Source organism: Pleurotus ostreatus (assembly GCF_014466165.1).
Source record: "Pleurotus ostreatus strain PC9 chromosome Unknown scaffold_8, whole genome shotgun sequence".
Taxonomy (NCBI): domain Eukaryota; kingdom Fungi; phylum Basidiomycota; class Agaricomycetes; order Agaricales; family Pleurotaceae; genus Pleurotus; species Pleurotus ostreatus.
The window spans coordinates 2,257,985-2,277,894 of record NW_023503163.1 but is presented as its reverse complement, the minus strand read 5'-3'; the positions used below and the strand labels follow the sequence as shown (position 1 = coordinate 2,277,894).

Sequence of the window (19,910 nt, the reverse complement as noted above, 5' to 3'; positions counted from 1 at the left end):
ACCTACCGCAAGTACTCCGCGACGTCTACCACACCATTCCACATCCAGGCCAACTCCAGGCGCGGAGAATCGAAACGGATCTCCCATGCTTTATCTTCTAGACCCGTTGTCGTTCGTTGACATCCTAGAGTTCTCTTCTGTTCAATCAGGCTACGGGGATATTCAGCCCTGTAAATAGAGGTAATGCAAAACCCAAGCAAGAAACTGACGTAGAAATTGGTAACCGCTCAAGCACTCAATCCTATTGACGCGAGGTGGAAAGATACATACTGGTCAAGAGATCCGTGCTCAATATGAATCGACTGCGATCAAAATGAATGAACGGTGTCAAGGTGACGACGCTGTCAGCTCGTTTAATGCATCTGAGCACTGCCGGACCAGGTTACTAGCCTAGTTCTTTCGCGCCCCCACTTTTAGCTGGGAGAAATACAGCACCAAAGGCGCTTTTGAATTGATCGTAGAACCTGCCGAAGCAGAGTTTGCAGCTGGCTACGGGCATCATCAAAAGCTGACCCGACAGTGGGGAAACTCACGCAGGGGTGGTACTGGCTTTAACTCGAATGAAATTCATTTCGAGATTGAATTGGGCACGCACGAACTGTGAAGTGTAGCTGACGAAAAACGAATGTGGCTTTGGCTGTGAGAGTAAAGAATGGTTGATTATGGGACACTTCGTGATGCCCCGATTGTGGGTGTCTTCCCTCGCGATAGGTGACAAATCGAAGATCGGTGGAGGTGTGGGTACTCTGAAGTGTAGAGTATCGCAAGAGCTACAACAACTGACCATGCCCCAGTCGGATGCACTAGCACCTTTAAGTACCACTGGAGCACAGAGTTCGAAGAACTGAAGCTGCAGCCGGCCCACGAGATGGGGGCAAATGATTTCGCCATGCAAGGAGGTAGTCCCTATAATAAGAGCCATTCTACGTGAGCGGCATCTCTCGAAGTTGGCGGCCGTAGCGGCACAAGGTGAGTGCACAGCCAGACGTACGGACCCAAGGTCGCGCGTGCATGAAATACCTGACGACGTCATACTTCTTGAAGCACTTCTGAATCTTTATCGTCGAAGTGGCCGGGGTCTTACGGGCACGTGCTAAAAAGGTTTCTTCAGGACGGAAACAATTATACATTTACTCAACGTATTCAGAAATCCTGCAGCATATCCTCGTAATCCCCCTCTTCATCCATACAGTACGTACCCGCATTTCGACCATGGAAGATCAGCTGGTGTAGGGTAGAGGGGATGTGAGAATGCGGAGAGATAGACACCGAGAGGGGTGCTTCGTCCAGGTGAGAATCTTCGAAATCCTCCAGTCCATCCGAGTCTGAATCGTTCGACAGCGTCACCGTGTTTACTTCGTCTTGGGGCAGGTTGGTGTTATCAGTATCCATATCCATATCGAACGCAGCAAGGTCGAGATCAAGGTCGAGATCGTCGTCTACGTCCTGTGAGGTGTCTGAAAGGATATCCTCCATGTCAAAGAGTAGATCCTGTTCGCCGTCTGGGGGTGCTGGCGCGGACAAGGGATGCTGGGAAGGCGAGTAGCTTAACTCCGGATTAGGGTGAGGCTGAGAAGCATGCTCTTCTTCATATGGACTTCGTAACGAGTCGTCATCACATGTACATGGAAGGGCTACATCCGCAGAATGTGTCGTGGAGACTGTAGACATCAAAGCTGAGTTCTCTGAGTCGTCCACTTCGAAGAACAGATCATGTTCGCAATCGTCAGGGGGGATAGGTGAAGGCACTGGAGCTTCATCATTGACAAGGGAGGAAGAGGATGAAAGCTGGGAAGGCGAATAGCTTAACTCCGGATTTGGGGTAGAAGGGACATGGGGATGGGAAGCGTGTTGTTCGCCAGAGTCAGAGGGAGTGATCACGGGTTGCAATGTGGACACAGGTCGAGGCGTCGAGCGGTCAGACTTCCGGGTTGCATTAGTGTCCATAAGGGCTTCGTCTTTAGAAGCAGGTGCTGAGTGGGTGTCTGGCTTCTTGCGGAGAAGGGGAGCATTCAACATCCAGGCAAGGGCATCCAGTTCGTCCTTAGAAGCATTAGTCAAAGGAGGATCCAAGGGGGTTGACGCTTCGGTGTCTGCACTCCGGTCTTCCATATTGGACAGATGAACGAAGTCCTCTTCAGTGGTAGGAATATGATCATCGTCCGACAATTCGACATCACTTCCGTCTTGCATTACAGACTCCTTTTATACAAGCAAGTTGGTTTGGACGGTCAATAATTTGTAGATTCACGAACCTGGGGCCGGAATTGAGTGCGCTTGGTCCCATAGATGAATAGGTTGATCATCGCGGAGCAAAGAACGTCTTCGTCCGTCTCCACACGTTTCTCCACTGAAAAGTAAGACTCGTTGTCATCTTGATTTCCCAAGACGTCCAGAACAGCTTCAGATACTTTGCGAAGTGAGGAGGTTCGTTGTGACTTGATCCTCTACGCCAGATATTAGATAGCAGCGGGGCAATACGCTTACTCACATTAATTTGAGACTGTGCTTCTTCTCGAAAGGTGGGATTTGGTGAACGTGCAATGATGGAGCATATAGCGCGAGAGATTGGTGTAAAGTATGCCAATTCTTTATCTAAGTTCTGGTCGGTGATAGTGATGGATACCATAGTTGTATGATACGGTTCAAACTTACCTGAGCTCGCGGTCCGAAGATCAGAGGATATCGTCTGGGCTGGTGGTCACCACGGCCCTTGAAGTGCGGATCGAGAATGATGGCTTACTTAACTAAATGCCAGGTCAGAAACTTGTGGTGGGCCTCCATAAGCAAGAGGGAGATAGGGAGTAGAAGTCGTGTATCGAACGGATGAGAGTCGTCGCATAATGAAGGTGATATTCGCATATCGGGGGGAGAATCGGAACCCTCTTGTTGTATCGTTTTCCATATGTACTTCAGCTGTATCTCGACGAGTTTTGCATGAACAGCAGTGCCATCCGGGGGAAGTGGGCGGCTTGGTACAAGTATAACTGCACGACTAAGAAGAATTTCCATGTACACTGAGCAAAAGCTCACTTCGCGGTATGCCAGCATCATCAATTCTGCAGTCCGAGACGCTCTCAATACCTAACGCAATCGAGTTCTGGGGCCCATAATGAGCAACAAGGAGGCACTACGCATATAATCGCAGAAACACCCACCAGCCTTAAGCATTTCCCGAGTTGTCGGCAGGTAGCAGAAGATTCTATTACCTCCGAGGGTACATCTTCCTTGTCTACCATACCTGATACCGATATGATGAGAGACGACGCGAGGAAGACGTCGAGCCCTTCTGGCAAACGCGCCTGAATTTTGGTGTACGGAGTATCATCGGCGACTTCTCCTAAGCACAAGCGGTGATATATGCTCAGAGAAAGCGAGTATTCAGCCGAAATCGCTCGGACGCGTGTACAGAATGAGATTCTCGACATCGTGAATGGTAGTGGTGAAGACGAGGGGAGAACCCTGCAACACGTACCGGCCCGGCGACTGGAATGGATTACCTAATCAATGATTTCCTTGTTTGGCGACACAGGATAAGATCAGCTCACAGCTTAACGCAGCCACCACCAACAACTTCACTGCGATTAACATTGGCGACGACGGCCAACGACTTCACCGGATATCGCGTTGTTGGTCAAAGTCGAAATGGTAATGCTTCCTTCTCATGGCCAAGCTAGGCGCGATTTCTAATGACGGACTTCTGGTCCACCTCTTCAGACTCAAGAACTGGACCAGAAGATCCAGGAAGTCTACAAGCACATCCAAACCGAGCGCAAGATTCTTCAGGCCTCAAAGTCGCTTGCTCAGGCTACCACCAATCAAGATGTGCTTCGCCGAAATGAAGCCAAGATAAGGGAAACGGAGCGTACGCTCTCGTATTTCGAAGAGACACTTCGGGAACTGCAGGCGAGAAAACTCCAGGGGGGTGATCCATCACGATCAAGTTATCCAGGTTCGCCGCAGGTAAGTAGATATCAACTTACTTCGCCAGGTAGCGGCGGAACTCATTCTATGTTAGGTCCCGCCCAAAGACTACGGCCCCCCGTACCCTCAGGAAAGCCGGAACTCATATGGCGAGTCAAGACCGAAGCCGAGAACGTACACCAATCTCGACTTAATCAAAGCCGACACGCCCCTGACGCCTGCAAAAATATCCAAGATGTTGCATCAAATGGAATTCAAGTTGCAGGTCGAGATGCAGTACAAGCAAGGTATCGACAAGATGGCCAAATTATATCAAGCGGACGGCGACAAAAAGTCGAGGGCAGATGCTGAAAGTAAGAGGGTGGAGTCCGAGAAGAAGATACAGCTGTTGCAGTCAGCCTTGAAGCGCTACAAGAATCTGCATGTCTTAGATGACGTCGCGGAAGATGAGGATCCAGGTCCGTTGAGCTATACGGCCTCCGGCTTATGGGAAACCTGACGATTTCTTTAGACGGCACTCAAGGCGACCGTAAGGATAACCTCCGTGCTAAACCACTGTCGGGTACCCTCTATGTTACTGTGAAGGGCGCGCGCGAGCTCGAACACGCTCCCATGCCAACATTCAGTCGTTTGCGCTCCTCGTCGAAGCAAATTACGGAAACGCAGATTTCGATCAAAGTTGAAGGCACCCAGGCAGCTCGGACGCACCCGTCTCGAACAGATAGATGGAATGAAGATTTCGAAATTACGGTGGACAAAGCGAACGAAGTCGAAATTACCGTTTATGACAAACAGGGCAGCGATCCCAACCCTATCCCGATCGGGATGGTGTGGATTCGAATCAGTGACCTCGTTGAAGCCCTGCGCCGACAGAAAGTCGTTATGGAGAGTAGTGGAGGATGGGTGACCGCGGGAGCGATGCCAGGCGACAGTCCCACTATGTCTGCTCATGGGATGGGAGGGTCAAACGTGGGCATGGATGCCTCCTTGGGCTCCGCGCCAATGCCAGGAGGCCCACCAAGGAGCACAATGGGACCCCAATCTGACGGCATCGACGCGTGGTTTGCGGTAGAACCGGCGGGTGCTATTGCCCTACATCTCAACTTCAGTGAGTTACACTCCATTACTTGCACACGTGATAATTAATTTATCCTCTCAAGTCAAGGAGAATGTTCGCAAGAGAACCATGGATGGTGGCCCTCTCGGTGGTCTCGGTCGTCAAGGAGCTGTCAGGAAACGTAAAGGCGAAGTCCACGAAATGAACGGCCATAAATTCGTACAACAGCAGTTCTATCAGCTGATGCTATGCGCATTCTGCGGCGACTTCTTGCTGAACGCTTTGGGGTATCAATGCGAGGATTGCCGGTATACTTGTCACAAGAAATGCTACGAGAAGGTAGTGACAAAGTGTATATCAAAGTCGACGATGGGGGTACGTGGCCATCCTCTTAGTATCGTCATCGTATTGATTCTCTGGCGGTGCTACAGGATGGAGACGAGGAGAAGATCAACCATCGCATTCCGCATCGCTTCGAGCCTCTCACAAACATTGGTGCAAATTGGTGTTGTCATTGTGGATATATGCTCCCCCTCGGTCGCAAAAACGCTCGAAAATGTTCTGAGTGCGACATCACTTGCCATGCAAATTGCGCCCATCTAGTCCCAGATTTCTGCGGTATGTCGATGGAAACCGCCAACGAGCTTCTTCGAAATTGGCGAGATATCAACAAACAGCGAGGGGGCAAGGTTCATAAGCGCACAGAGACGCTTCCTGTGGCTCAGCAGTTCTCGCAGCCTGAGCAACTTAATGCTGGAATTGATCGCTTGAGGATAAGCGGACCTCCGGATGCTTGGGCTCCTCCACAAGATCAACGAGAACAAATGGCTACCCCTACTGATCAATACAATGCACCTGGATATCGCCCATATCCGCAACAACCCCTTCCGCCTGGCCCTCCCGGTTATCAGCAGCAGCAACAACCACCTGGTAGACCTCCCCCTGGCAGAGTGCCGTCCCCCATGTGGCCGCAAGATTCGCAGCCAGGACGTCCGCCAAGTTCTTACGAACCAAATGTACCTCCACCTATGGATATTTCGGGCCAGCCACCGCAACATGGAGTACGCTTTACTTTCTCCTACTTATTCATTCTTATATCACTAACGCGTGAACAAGCGTCCTCCCATGCATATGCCACCTCCTCGACAACAGTCCCTTCCTGCCGGACCCGGGTCCCCTCAACGCCCTCCTCCCCAACAAATTCCGACTCAATTGATACCACCCCAGCCCCAAGAAGTTGTTCGAAAACCTTCAATCCAAAGGAAGGTGGGACTAGATGACTTCAACTTCCTTCGCGTGCTGGGCAAAGGGAATTTCGGGAAGGTCATGCTCGCCGAGGAGAAGAAGACGGATAAGCTCTACGCTATCAAGGTCTTGAAGAAGGAATTCATCATCGATAATGACGAAGTCGAAAGGTAGATTACCCCTCTTGCCGATGTTCCTCCTTTGCTTACACCATATGTGACCAGCACACGATCTGAGAAGCGGGTCTTCTTGGCTGCTTCGAGGGAGCGTCATCCTTTCCTTCTCGGCCTCCACTCGTGTTTCCAGACTGAAACCCGCGTTTATTTCGTTATGGAGTACGTCAGCGGTGGTGATCTCATGTTGCACATCCAAAGGAAACAATTTTCTCTCCGACAAGCCAAATTCTACGCTTCCGAAGTTTTGCTAGCGTTGGAATATTTCCATGCCAATGGAATCATCTATCGGTACGCTCAAACGTTTCATCGTTTTCGAGACTTTAACTAACAAGCCCACCGTTAGTGATCTCAAGTTGGACAACATCCTCCTTACTTTGGATGGCCATGTGAAGGTTGCGGATTACGGTTTGTGCAAAGAAGAGATGTGGTTCGGCCAGACTACCAGTACTTTCTGTGGAACTCCAGAGTTCATGGCACCTGAAGTACGTTCCCTTTCTGTTTTGGACTCCGTGAGTCTGAGCCTTCCGTTCGATAGATTCTTCTCGAGCAACGATACGGCCGCGCTGTCGACTGGTGGGCCTTTGGTGTGTTGACTTATGAAATGCTTCTCGGTCAATCCCCATTCCGTGGAGATGACGAAGACGAAATTTTCGATGCTATTCTCGAAGATGAGCCTCTGTATCCAATAACAATGCCGCGTGACGCCGTTTCAATACTTCAAAAAGTAAGAACTGCTACTGCGAGTTTGAACGGCTCTCAACCCTCTCTATTAGCTGTTAACCAGGGACCCCCAACGCCGCTTGGGCTCAAGCAAGGAGGATGCTGAGGAAATTAAGCGGCACCCATTCTTCAAGGATGTCAGCTTTGATGATGTGTTGAATAAACGAATACCTCCACCATACTTTCCAACTATCGTGCGTATAAACTGTTGTATACATACTCTTCTAACTCTTCTTTCTAGAACGGACCAGCTGATACCAGTAATTTCGACGAAGAATTCACCAAGGAACGACCTACTTTAACCCCAGTTCATACGCAACTCACGGCTCGCGACCAAGCCGAATTCAACGGCTTCTCATGGGTACGCTGTGTTTATTACTGGCTCTCAGCTTTGGCGTGGAGCTTACGCGTCCCTCTTCCTCTTAGATTGCATCATGGGCAGATATTTAAGGACTTTTGTTCGGTGCCGGCATACGGCAACCAGTGTCTAATAGAGGTCACCCTATACGGCCTATGTACACGGTATCGACCATTGGAGCGTCATCCTTGGCGCACACTTATGACAATTACGAGTTATCAGCAGTCTACACTACTGGTACTGAGACCCCAAGCTTTGTCAAGATTAGGGTACATGCTTCAGAGCCTCTGGCTTTGAAGCGTTGGTGCCCCGTATATTTATATTCTAGGCAGACGTGTCCAAGCAGTAGCCATCGCGCGGTGTTTGCGTTCACCGCTGGCCCCTTCCATTATTGCATTGTTTAGCTTGGATGTGTTTGCTCAAAATAAAACCGTGAGTGTTCCTCCGACATTGTTAGAATCTACATTGATAGCTCGGCTTTGTCCGTCGTTCTCCTACCACACCGTCCCTGTGGCAGAATCGTAACCTCTCCTGCCCCCCCCTCTCAACGGTAATATAGGATGAAATCTCTCCCCATCCCGATGGCGCTTGCGGACTAGGCAACTGACATGATGCACTGGATGCCCTGTTACACCAGCATATATACTTGCGCTGTGGGCGCGAAAGTTTCCTCCCTTTGTCCGATGGTTTCCATATCATCGAAAACATTGCCTTATCGGGGCATCTACGAACAGGAATCTGAATGAAATTAATGGCTCATTGAAGCTCTTCAGCTCATGGCAACGAAAGATCCAGTCCGCCTCTAATCATTCCGGAGCGGCAAACGTTTTAATGAAGCACTCGCGCCTTAGAATTTATCGCTCCACGTCTGGGTCGCATTGGGACGACCATTCGTTCCTTCTGCGAAATATAAACCCTCCCAAGACAGTAAGGGACTTCGGCTTTCCCGCGTCTTCATTCTTCTCTCCTATTACTTCTACTCTTCGTAACTCTAGCATGTTGCAATTCGTTGCCGCATCTCTTATACTAGCACTGAGTGGTAGGTCATGATCACACAAAGTTTGATATCATAGTTATAGCTGATGAACTTAAATTATAGCTACAGCCGCAACTTTCACCGTTCTGGATGTGGACCCCGGAGTAGCCCAGAGTAGTGACTACATAATCGTTTTGCACCGACTCCTAGGAAGTTCCACGCTCGAAAACGACTCGGACCTCGACCTGCGACCGATTGTCCCTACGTTCGATATTAATAGCCCGTACAGTTTCTCCCAGTAAGTACCAACCCCTTACATTAGAACAGCAAATATGGCAACAGTGCTACCCCAAGGTAAACAAGTGGGCCACTCAACGTCAATCCAGCGCCGTTGGACGACGGACTTGCACTAGACGCGGGGGTCGTTGGCGAAGTGCCAGCGGAAGACCCTATGGCGCCTGGGGTATTCGGAGGAGCCGCAGGTGAACCTGAGCCAGCTTCCGGAGGCTGAGTTGGTTGCGCATTCATGCTCAGCGTGTTCGGGTCATCCGCTGTCACTGTAAATAGAGGAAGGACGCTCCCAGAAACCGTCCAAGTTTCTTTTGCTGGATTATTGAGGCTGTCCTCAGCAAATTCACCTACGCAGACACCTTCGGTTTGTGTCCCCCAGCTGGATATAACGTGCTGTGAAAATGGCGAGCCCTCTTGCGGAGCGGCCGTAGCTGAGTTTCCAAGAGCATCGGCTACGACGGTCCCTGTAACAACATTGTTGTATTCGTAGGTTTCCCATTCAAATAGATCGTGCCATACCGCGAATCGTTAGAGCAGGGCCAGTGTTGAAGCCACCTGTAGGAAATCCTTCGGCGACCTCATACGTAGTGGCGCCATCACTGCCGACGCCAATAGGCCTGACAGAGATGATGGATGGACGAGGTCTTCCATTGTCCAGGAATATCTCTTGTGCGTCGTAAATACTCAATCATAGAATCCGATTGTTTTTGATAGTTGTTGGGAGTAGGCTTACATGCTCAGAGCGAATCTCAGTCATGTTATCTCAGTACCTCAATTTCTAAAGTGCAAGTCCTATATGCATGTCTTGAATACATGAGAGGACGAAGAAACTAAGATAGGGGTCTCCCCTTTGAGCAGGCACTTCAGCGTCAGTCAATGATTATATAAATGTTGAACATTTGATCCTCCTTGAAGCCTATTCTTTGCGAATAATCGTGTTCTCCCATATATCGGTGGGCCCCTCGCTTACATGGTGAAGACAGATAGTTATACTGACTTAAGCCTGCTCCCTTCTAGTGATGTGACTAGGTGTCGCTCGCCTACTCTCACGCTGCAAGTGCCATTTTCTCATACGAACCAAGGCAGCTGTGCACCTCTGGAGAATTCCCCGTGGCCCAAACTCTCCATGCCCGTTCAGGCCTTCAGGCCCAGGACACTGTTCACAAATGCGAGAGACAAGTGGTAGCGTGATGTTGTTACCCAATTTGTCGAGCTTTTCCGCAGCTCGCTTGCAAAGACTCTGAGAGAAACCTCCCCGGCGGAAGGGTAGAAGTACCCGTGGAAATGGTTGTCATTCTCCAACGAATCACCGCCATCAATGTCCAGGGAATGTCCAGGGAATGTCCCTCGATGTCATTATTTCCATGCATCGCATGATTAAATGCCACAAAATAACGCTGCTGCCTTCATGCCGGTCTCTGTGGGTTCCCATGCTTCGCAGGTTTTGTATATAACCTCAACGTGTATCACATTGGGTCTCTCACAATGGCTTTTCTTGTTTATTCCCTTCTCGCGATAGTCCTCTTGACGGTCAGCTTGTCGGTTCGCCGCAAGCGAGATTCCGTTAGGAAGTTGAGGGGACCACCGTCACCTTCGTGGCTGCTAGGTAGGATAAATCGAAGGTTGCATCCGTTGACTCAGTTGCTGATAGCACCTAATAGGAAACGAACTCGAAATACGAGGACAGGCCGAGGTCGGTGACCTTGACTTTGCGTGGTCGCGCGAATACGGTGCCACTTTTAGGATCAGTGCCTGTTGGGGGGTAAGTATACTACATGCTCTCATGATATAAGTAGAGAATAGATTTGACCGTTTTTTCGACGGGTTTAGAATCAGGTTGTCTTCACTTCGGACCCTCGCGCGCTTCAGCACATCTTTCATACTTCGAGCTACCACTATCCCAAGCGGGCCGATGCCAATCAGTCAGTTCGCAATATAATGGGAAGAGGCATTGTATGGGCGGCAGGTAACCACAGTCTCGCCCATTTGATCGTATACATTGACACTTAAGTACATACAGGCGATGTGCACCAGCGCCATAGGAAAGTGATGAACCCAGCATTCACGGCACAACAGCTGCGAGCTTTCCTCCCACTCTTCCAAAGTACTGCCTCTCGTGTAAGAACATCGGATTATCCGGCGGCTTATCCATCGGATGCTGACAATTGACGTCGCTACAGATGTCCCAGAAATGGAAGGACTTGATCCAAGCCGGTGACCAGACCTTTAACGTATCACGATGGCTTGCTCGGAGCACTCTGGATGCTATCGGAGAGGGTGAGTATCACTACAAATGTCCAAAGTTTTGTTGTTCAAGCATTGCATCGTAGCGGCTTTCGACTATCGATTTGGGGCGATTGATAACGCCCATAGCGAACTGTCTAAATGCTTCGAAAACCTGTTGTAAGTTCCGTTGTCTCGTACTATTTAACCTGTTCTAAGCTGTATCTAAGCGCCGATACCATCTTGCATCCTCCCAAGTGGGATCTCCTTTTCAAGGCATTGTGGCGATATATCCCCCCTCCTATCCTCCAGTTTGTTGAATATATCCCAACTAAGGAGTATCGCCGATTCCGCAATTTCAAGGCGCTGGCAAAACGAATTGGCAAGGAATTGATTGAAGAGAAAGCTGATGGAGCGATCGCGGAAGGTTCTAGTCGAGACATGTTGAGCGTTTTGGGTGAGTTCGCTACTTATAAGTCCTAATGTACCTCACTTGCTCACCAATACCGCAGTGAGGTCCAACACCTCCGAAGACCCTAAACTCCAGCTCGACGAAGACGAGGTTTTATCTCAAATGACGTGTGTTATTTTCCTTTGGCATATTGTAGTTTGACAAAATCTGACGGTCATACAGAACTATAATGCTGGCTGGGCATGAGACTACCGCGTCGTCGCTTACCTGGCTTTTGTACGAACTCTGTAGACATCCGGAAGATCAGGCGAGGATGAGGGATGAAATCCAAGCACTTCGCGCAAGGCTACCAAGTGGCACAGATTTCACCATAGCCCACCTTGACTCTCTCACGTTTACTAACGCCTGTCTCAAGGTTTGTTCTGCCTCGCACGCCCTGAGGCAACCTCTAATCTACGTCCGTAGGAGGTCCTGCGGCTCCACCCTATCGTTCCCTCTCTGGTACGCACAGCAGACAGAGACGACATCATTCCTTTGGCTCTGCCTATCACCACCAAGGACGGAGAGACCTTGACAGAACTACATGTCAAAAAGGGCCAAGATTTCTCTCTGTCTATAAGTACTTACAACCGCCTCCCCTCCGTGTGGGGGGATGATGCAGATGAATGGAATCCTCGTAGATTCCTCGACACTTCCAAGGAGAAGCAAATATCCATCGGTGTATACGCGAATTTGTGCGTTCTCGTCTCACGTACACTTCGTCCTTACAGCTCTAACGTACGCTATTGATTTAGGATGACATTTTGTATGTGAATGTGGCGGAACGTCCGAGACGTGCACTCACAGTCGATTTGTAGCTGCTGGTGTCCGTGGATGTATCGGTTGGCGATTTGCGTGAGTAACTAGTCGCCGTACCTCGCATCGACAATACGCTCATTTCTGTTTCGCACAGCCTCATCGAATTACAAGCCCTTGCCGTTGAGGCGATCGAACACTTCAAGTTCGCGTTGCCCAAAGGTGTGCAGATAATGAGGCTACCCGCCGGTATCATGGTCCCTATGGTTAAGGGCAAGATGCACGAAGGAACTCAGATGCCTCTTCATGTCTCTTTGGCGGAAGAGTAGTCGGTGATTCCCATTCCAATCTGCCGTCCGTGACTCGCAATTACCATCAATCTAGGCCTAGTACAGATTTAACGATCGTTAGCGACACCTTCTCTTCCTTGACAAATTCGCCTGGCTATGTTGATAGTTTCCGTCTGTGATATGGGTGACTGTTGGCACTGACTGCCCTGTTGACGTTGTTAGCACGCTACTCGGCCCTTATATCCTTACTGAGCGCCCAACTTAATCATTCAAAAGAAGGGTATTGAGAAGGTCTGGAAGAGCCCTAATGTGTGATGGGAACACAGTGGTATTCATCCTCCACGTTCTCGAGGAAACTTGAAATCCCACTCCCTGAGTTGCCTATATTCACGGAAGGCGATATATAGTAAGTTTCCTCCGCTTCTCATCATCCCGGTGGGCAACACGGGCTTATCAATGTTATATGTCAAGGTAAAGCATCAAAAAAGCCTGATCCACATACTGGTAGTGGTGGAAATTCATTACGCTGTAGCACCATGAAATTTGTTGGTAAGAATATGGGTGGCATTGGAACAACTGCTTCGTTGGATCCGAGAGCACAATATAAACCCGGGAAACGGAACCAACTCGCTTCACTGCTCCCACTGCTCTTCATTCATTCAGGTTTTTCTCATTTTCATTTCTCAGCTGTTGTACGGCATGTTGCAATTGATAATCCCTTCACTTTTCCTGGCACTGCGCGGTAGATCATACCAATTCTCGATGGGTCTGCATTGTAACTGATGCATTCAAACCTCAGCTTCTGCGGCAACCTTCACTGTTCTAGGCGTGGACAACGGAAACCAGGAGCGCCCGTCCATCGTTGCCGTCAGTCCTCTCGGTGTTGGACGAAACGGCGCTACTACGTACGATGTTGCCAGAGAAATCTTTACCGGTGGCTTCAACGCCATCAACAACGGTGTCAGCACTTTCTTTCCCAGTGCGCCTGTGACAATTCATGGTACGTCATGACTCTTTGCAAGCGGCACACCGCTAATGTCAATGCCTCGCTGTAGCAACTGTTGTAGCCAACAGTGAAGGGAGCGTGGTCACAGAAGCGCCTCAACCTGGACAACCCTTTGCGCAGCACGTAGTGTGCGATTTCAACAGAGGTGTCGGTGCCTGCGTGTCCCACCTCTTCGATGACGGAGCACAGATAACTTTGCCATTCTCCGGAAGAGTCGTCCCGTTGTTCACAGTGACGGTGGACGATGTTCCGGGACGAAATGTGCAACCCACTCCACCTCCTTCGCCTCTGCCTAGTACGCCAGGTGGCCCAGGCTCTCCTGCGAGTGGTTCAGCTAATTCACCAGGGGTAGTTGGCCCAGGTCCCGCTTCCTCGGTCGCTGCACCCCTTGGTCCGCCGGGACGAAATGTACAGCCCACTCCGCCTCCTTCTCCTCTGCCTAGTACGCCAGGTGGCCCAGGCTCTCCTGCGAGTGGTTTAGCTAATTCACCAGGGGCAGCCGGCGCTTCCTCGGTCACTGCACCCCCCGGTCCGGAGGAGTCAAACGGCGCCATACTAATGTTGCATGGGTCACAGTGCCTGTACATCGTTCTGGTGTTAGTATTCTCGTTGAATTTGTTCTGTTAGGATTCGTTACATATGTCTATATTTCATCCTGTTTCATACCACAACTGTTGAACTGTATTATTATTCTCGTTCGAGGTGATACCGGTTTAGGTATTTAGATAAGTTAAGTAGATGAGATTAACGATGTGAACCAGCCAGCGTCTGCTGAACCATGCTGTAGCGCCCATTTGACCATTTCCGCGGCTTCCGCTCACTGACAGTGACACCCCGATTGCTCTTTCCAAGCTGAGACAGCCTAGTCGACGTCGCTTCCAAGGTATGTATTCGACATTGATCGAGAAACCGCCTCGCCCAGCCTAATCCTCCCAGAATAGCGCTCGCCGCTATATCATTGTATTTTTACACACGTTAGGTCTGGAGGTAGCATCTAAGGCTTGGCTTTACTAAACTATTCTTGCCTTGGGCACCCGGGATTGACATAGAAGACAGCCCACGACCGTCGCTTCTGAAGAGGAATCCGAAATCGGGGTATAATAGCTCATGTATCCGACAGACCACTTGCACTGAAGCTTGCCGTAAAGAACTTCCTGTGGAGCTCTTAAAGAATGGAGCGGGCAGCTGAAAAAATAGAGCGACTCTACATTCGGTAGCAAAGCAACCGTGAGTCCTGTTCCAACTATCTGTGCGCCATGCGCCGCTCACTTCAACTCTACAATCTACAGGGCACGCCGGAATCTTCCTGCGCACAGTGCACGGGACATAACAAAACTACTAACTTCCCGTTCGTACGTTATTCATCTTACAGAGATGTGGTACGTCGGCTGAAGCAATCCCACTTTGCAGAACCATGATAATCTCCAAGGCGCTCGTCAGCATTGTTCTTCTGGCAATCTACGCGAATGCATCACCAGTACCGGCTGACACTGACGCTGGCGTTGGTGCAGCCGCTGCACTTGATGCTACTGCTGGTGTAGACGCGGGCACAGCAGTTGGCGTCCGTGCGCGCCCTGCTGTCGCTGTCGCTGCGACAGATGTTGGTGTCGGCGCTGATACACGAGTTGGTACCGGTACGAGTGTTGGCGCAGGACTTGGCGTCGGTGCAGGTATCGGTGCAGGCACAAGGGTCGGCGCAGGACTTGGACTTGGACTCGATGCTGGGGGCCGTGTAGGCGCAGGTACCCGTCTTGCTACCGCCGTACGCGCCCGACCTATCGTCGCTGCGGCCACGGGTGCAGATCTTGGTGTCGGTGCGGGTGCGGGTGTCGGTGCAGGTCTTGGTCTTGGTCTTGGTGCTGGCCTCGGTGTCGGTACTGGCGTCACTGGTGTGGTACGCCACCGCCCTGTCACTGGTGTGGCTGCGGGTGTCGGTGCAGGTCTTGGTCTCGGTCTCGGTTTGGATCTAGGTCTCGGTGCAGGAGCGGGTGTCGGTGCAGGCGCGGGTGCTGCTATCTAGTATTGGGTGCAACACATATGGTTGCTGGGCTTGGTCCCGGCTTGGCCAATGTTGGACTCGGTATGTGTAAGTAGTATTGTATTAGTACTGTACTCCTGTTTGCTCTGATTGAGTTGACTTACATCCAAAGTCTTTTCATCTATGTAATTGTCAAAATCGTGGGGCTCTCTTGTTTTCTCCAGTGCGTCCGACTGCTCTGGTCTTCTAGCGCCCAAAAGTCTACCAGTGTCCACCATCCGTCTGTCACCAGGTTTCCGGTCTACTGCAATCATGCCCCATGTCTCCCTATATAAGTCGACATCTTCCACGTATATCATGACAGCACCTCCTTGATGGGCGCTTTTGACGAACAAGGAGGACCACAGGCTTGCCATCGTACTCAACACCCGCAAGCGGAAACCATGAACGATCACAGGGAAGGGACGTTCCAGAACGCTATGGGTCACAGTGACGAAGAACTGCCTCCCGCGTTCACCCCCTACGAGGCGGAATATTTCACCGTTGGGGACGGGGACATCGTCTCACACGATCCACACCTCAATTCTGACGGTAGGCTCACCGCTTCGTACTCGAACCATTTGGATCCTTGCTGACATGTTCCCCGTGCATAGGAGAGGCATTATATCGCTTCCTACTCTCGAACGCTCTGACCCCTCCCTCCTATCTGGTCCACTGCAAGGGCACACATTCCGAAACCCACTACCGATGGGTAAACTACGAACACTCTGACGGCAAGACCGAGAGCAGACGCGAGCACCACACAGAAACGATCACCGATTTCGATTTCTACATTGATATTGGGCAGCACATCGACCCTGCGCTTGTCGTCCATTGGTCGGTAGCGGACGCAGATCCTGCGTTTCGGGGCGCTATGGTGCGGGAGGTTCAAGGGCGTTCTGGCGGGAAAAGGGTGAGCACTTCGCAAGAGAACAAGACGTATGAAGAATGGGTTGCTGTGCAACGTGCGAGGGGGATAGCGCCTTGGGTGTCGCTGGGCGAAGCTACGTCGGAGATGGCTCAGGCTGTCGATGATCCCCGCAGGCTACTCAGGTCTTCCAAGTCGTTGAGGCAGTGGGCCGACGAGTATTGTGAGAGCCCGAAACTTCTAAAGGAGTTTGTGTATGAAAAGGTGAGCATCGTCCTGTTCTCTCAGTTGCGTTCTGACAATGGAGTTTCTGCAAGGTCCTGTACGGCTGGAACATCGAAGAACTCAATAAAGCCATCCGAAATACCATCCGCACCTCTCCCTACTCGGGCAAACTCACCGTCTCGATCGAAACTCATGGATCCAAAGTCAACATACGTCCGGATAACACCCTCTCTCGAATTCTCTCGAAGTGGTGGGTAAAAGGCCTTCTTTGGGCCACCCTTATATACCCTTTCATATGGGTCTTCAAACGGTATCACCCACTGGGCGGCGGTCGGTGGCAGGTCTACGGAGGTGCGTATGCCCTGAAACGATGGGTCCCACACGACAACAACGGTAATGGCAATGGCAACGGCGACAATGGTCCTCAACCCCCAGGTGGTCCCGATCCTGATGCTAAAGCCAAGCCCGATTATACACAGTCCGGTGTCGGTGGTCTTTTCTCGGGCGTTAGGGAAGGTGAATGGTTCAGGGTGTGGCAAGGAACGATTTTGCGGGCTGTAATGAATGGTTACACTTCGTCAGAGCCTCTGTACGCGCCTGACCCTTCAGCGGCGGGCTCCAGATTAGATGGCTACTTGCCTCCTTACGAATGAGGGGTCGTAGGACTCGAAATGTGATCATTGTAATTCATGTATACGATCTTATTCCTCCTCGTGCTGCGTACAAGTTATACAAAAAACTTTAAACAACAAACAAGTTACCCATTTCATGCCGCGGGTTTTGACGCCTCCGCAGCAGGAGTAGGCTCAGGCTGAGCGGCGGGTGTCTCATGTGAGGCAGACTGGGCCTTTATACGCAAAGCCTCTTCATGAATGTCTTGAACTTCCTTAGCAGTGGAGGTATAGAAGCTCTTGATACGCTGGCCCAACGGTGTCGCTAGTGCCTTCGCGTAATACTGACTCGACGCGTTAGCTAGGTACAATTGGCAAGGGGAGTAGGGAGCGTACGTCGGAAGCCATCTTCGAGAACCCTTTCTGCTCGTCCACAGCTCTGGCTTGCTGGGTAGCAGCTTCCAAAGAGGTCTGCACCTTCCCGCTAATCGTTTGATCAGGTCCAAGCGCGCGCTGTCCTAGGTTTGTGTCCAAAGAGTGGAAATAGTCCAGGAAGCGTTTCGAGATGCCTTGTTTGTCTTCGCGAAGACGTTAGCGTAGACGAAGGCAAAGAAGAATGTAAACGTACTATCGATGTCAATGGCACGGTGAAGGATGTTGTCGGAGAGTTGGTAACCCTTGGCAAGGTATTCGGCCGCGACTACAGAAACTAAGTACGATCATGGCAAAGAGATGAGGTCGTGTACGCACTTCCGGCGCGTGGCTTATCGGACTGGTCAATTGGCACACCCGATCGGGGCTCGTCGTGATGAGGCTCATCCTGGTGGTCCACATCTGACGTCACCTCAAGGCGGCTACCGTCCAATGTTCCACCATTCAACTGCGGCGCAGGGCACGGTCGATTGGATATAGACTAGCGATACTTTCAAGGCTAACTCACCATGAGCGCAGTCTTCGCTGCGGAAGACTTCTCGAAATATATTGTTGCTGTCTTTTCCTTGTAATCGATGGACTGGATCCTGGAGAAGTAGCCATTGGTTATCCAGTCAATCAATGTCATCCGAAACCGGCTCACTTTCCACAAAACCTGCAAAATGAACGGTTCGATCTCCCGAGCAATAGATGATCAAAGTTGACCGACGTACGTGAAGAAGTCGTGAAGCTGAGATTCGCCCGTGGTCGGGGCGATGTTGCTAACCTTCACAGCGGGTGGGTTATCGGCTCATCGCTCCAGTCGCGGGATTCACTTACATGTACTGAGTAAGTTGTGGTGGACATGATGGCGGAAGAGGGTAAAGGGAAAGTTCCTTTCGTTCCCTTGCGCTTCAGGCTTAAGTAGCATCTTGAGTGGACCTAGATGACATCATGAGATGGGTAGCATGTGATAGTCTGGCTTCGGTGAGCCCCGCACTGCCATAGGAAAGATCGCAGCTGAACACTGCATAACTGGAAACTGGGCCGTGGCACTCTGAGTACTGAGGCCTGGGTACTTGAGTCCTTGAATGGACGGTCGAGAATAGTCGCTGGGGCTGGCCTAATGTGGCGGTGATCTCCTGGCGAACGGAATTCCATAGTGAAATACACCATTGTCTTCCCAATGATCGCTGCTGTAGCACTCCCCGGTTACATCTCATTAATATACACTAAAAATACGAAAGCACAGAGTGAGGTAGATCTTACAGCAGGACCGTCAGGTCTTCGCCTTCTTAACCAACTTGATCCCAAGTGAATTAGGCTTTTTCTTTTTCGGTGGCTGAGGAGCGAGCGTCGCTTTTGCTATCAGCTCCTTTGCAGAGTCGGGGAGTAGGCTCTGCAGCGACGGTTCGATGTCGTCGGCCTTGCGCTTGACGGTAATCACCTGGGGGATTGGAACGGACTCATCCACAGGAGCGGATTCTCCAAGCACCGCAGGCATCGTAACTTTTTTGAACACCTGTCTCACCAACTTCTCGTCCTCGTCCTCCAGCCGCTTCCTCTCTAAATCCTCCTCGTCCTCGATCTCTCCTTCGGCTATCCTCGCCGTCAGATCCACCGTGTGCCCCACGCGCTCATTCCTCGCATTCCTGGCTCTGATATCCTGCAGCGCATCGAGAATGTCCATCTCGCGTTTCGAGTCGACAGTGCGGTTTTCGAGTGCTTTCATGGGGTTGTTCTCTTCTTCCTCGAGTTTGGCCAGTCGGTCCTCCTCTTCTACGGCCGCTTCCTCTCTCCACGGCTCGAAGTTGCGAGACGCACCGTGCTCGGCGGAATAGTCGGTGTTCTTGGGATCCGTCTTGAAAGTGATCTCGGCGGAGCATAGGGTGCTATGCGGCGCGTTAGTGACGAGACTCGGATCGACATAAGACTTACCATTTGATGTAGAACCTGAAGATTTTGATACCATAGTAGTCCTCGCCCTCCACCGTCTCTTTGCGAGCATTGAATTTCTTGCCCTTATATATGTATTCGCCGCATGTGTTACATCGCCTGTTGGACATTAAGTGAAGGTCAGTAGCAGGGGCCGATGCACGTACATAGAAAACGGGGCCATGAGACGGACAACCTGTTGCGAATTCTTGGGTTGCTTCCGCCGAGGAATGAGATCAGGATCGAAATCCGGGGGGAAGTATTTGTTAAGGACTAGTGGAATTCAGTGGGGATACATTTTTTGAGATCAATCATAAGTCACCTTTGCGTTCAGACATAGTTGTAGAGTTCGAAGACGACGAGGGATGTG

The 19,910-nt window shown here is 50.8% G+C and overlaps 8 protein-coding genes across 8 annotated transcripts; 5 read left to right on the top strand and 3 right to left on the bottom strand.

The window, feature by feature from the left end:
* Positions 1-385: 385 nt before the first annotated feature.
* PC9H_011085 (uncharacterized protein) lies at positions 386-3,428 on the bottom strand (the record flags this gene model as incomplete). Its single annotated transcript, XM_036780570.1, has 10 exons — positions 386-464; positions 534-906; positions 992-1,093; positions 1,200-2,202; positions 2,256-2,447; positions 2,492-2,602; positions 2,656-2,689; positions 2,744-2,987; positions 3,034-3,100; positions 3,159-3,428. The coding sequence occupies 10 exons, from the start codon at positions 3,426-3,428 to the stop codon at positions 386-388; spliced, it is 2,475 nt and encodes an 824-aa protein (XP_036627953.1).
* Positions 3,429-3,645: 217 nt separating this feature from the next.
* PKC1 (Serine/threonine kinase) lies at positions 3,646-7,572 on the top strand (the record flags this gene model as incomplete). Its single annotated transcript, XM_036780569.1, has 13 exons — positions 3,646-3,648; positions 3,718-3,963; positions 4,019-4,382; positions 4,436-5,032; positions 5,085-5,356; positions 5,413-5,997; positions 6,098-6,396; positions 6,451-6,690; positions 6,746-6,884; positions 6,938-7,126; positions 7,176-7,316; positions 7,364-7,483; positions 7,549-7,572. 13 exons carry the CDS (start codon positions 3,646-3,648, stop codon positions 7,570-7,572), a joined length of 3,219 nt encoding a protein of 1,072 aa, XP_036627952.1.
* A 904-nt stretch (positions 7,573-8,476) lies between these two features.
* PC9H_011083 (uncharacterized protein) lies at positions 8,477-12,506 on the top strand (the record flags this gene model as incomplete). The annotated part of the gene is made up of 20 exons (XM_036780568.1): positions 8,477-8,519; positions 8,580-8,754; positions 8,820-8,938; positions 9,086-9,233; positions 9,309-9,423; positions 9,475-9,504; positions 9,777-9,929; positions 10,409-10,440; positions 10,491-10,509; positions 10,578-10,713; positions 10,768-10,865; positions 10,928-11,024; positions 11,078-11,150; positions 11,201-11,427; positions 11,483-11,549; positions 11,605-11,797; positions 11,848-12,116; positions 12,177-12,187; positions 12,240-12,276; positions 12,335-12,506. 20 exons carry the CDS (start codon positions 8,477-8,479, stop codon positions 12,504-12,506), a joined length of 2,214 nt encoding a protein of 737 aa, XP_036627951.1.
* A 497-nt stretch (positions 12,507-13,003) lies between these two features.
* Positions 13,004-14,100, top strand: PC9H_011082 (uncharacterized protein; the record flags this gene model as incomplete). Its single annotated transcript, XM_036780567.1, has 3 exons — positions 13,004-13,130; positions 13,294-13,467; positions 13,523-14,100. 3 exons carry the CDS (start codon positions 13,004-13,006, stop codon positions 14,098-14,100), a joined length of 879 nt encoding a protein of 292 aa, XP_036627950.1.
* A 787-nt stretch (positions 14,101-14,887) lies between these two features.
* On the top strand, positions 14,888-15,493 carry PC9H_011081 (uncharacterized protein; the record flags this gene model as incomplete). Its single annotated transcript, XM_036780566.1, has 1 exon — positions 14,888-15,493. One exon carries the CDS (start codon positions 14,888-14,890, stop codon positions 15,491-15,493), a length of 606 nt encoding a protein of 201 aa, XP_036627949.1.
* Positions 15,494-15,930: 437 nt separating this feature from the next.
* On the top strand, positions 15,931-17,236 carry PC9H_011080 (uncharacterized protein; the record flags this gene model as incomplete). Its single annotated transcript, XM_036780565.1, has 3 exons — positions 15,931-16,042; positions 16,105-16,622; positions 16,676-17,236. 3 exons carry the CDS (start codon positions 15,931-15,933, stop codon positions 17,234-17,236), a joined length of 1,191 nt encoding a protein of 396 aa, XP_036627948.1.
* Positions 17,237-17,349: 113 nt separating this feature from the next.
* On the bottom strand, positions 17,350-18,472 carry PC9H_011079 (uncharacterized protein; the record flags this gene model as incomplete). Its single annotated transcript, XM_036780564.1, has 8 exons — positions 17,350-17,538; positions 17,591-17,772; positions 17,823-17,894; positions 17,945-18,074; positions 18,135-18,213; positions 18,270-18,281; positions 18,340-18,392; positions 18,446-18,472. The coding sequence occupies 8 exons, from the start codon at positions 18,470-18,472 to the stop codon at positions 17,350-17,352; spliced, it is 744 nt and encodes a 247-aa protein (XP_036627947.1).
* A 412-nt stretch (positions 18,473-18,884) lies between these two features.
* PC9H_011078 (uncharacterized protein) lies at positions 18,885-19,878 on the bottom strand (the record flags this gene model as incomplete). Its single annotated transcript, XM_036780563.1, has 4 exons — positions 18,885-19,497; positions 19,544-19,660; positions 19,708-19,813; positions 19,863-19,878. The coding sequence occupies 4 exons, from the start codon at positions 19,876-19,878 to the stop codon at positions 18,885-18,887; spliced, it is 852 nt and encodes a 283-aa protein (XP_036627946.1).
* Positions 19,879-19,910: the final 32 nt, after the last annotated feature.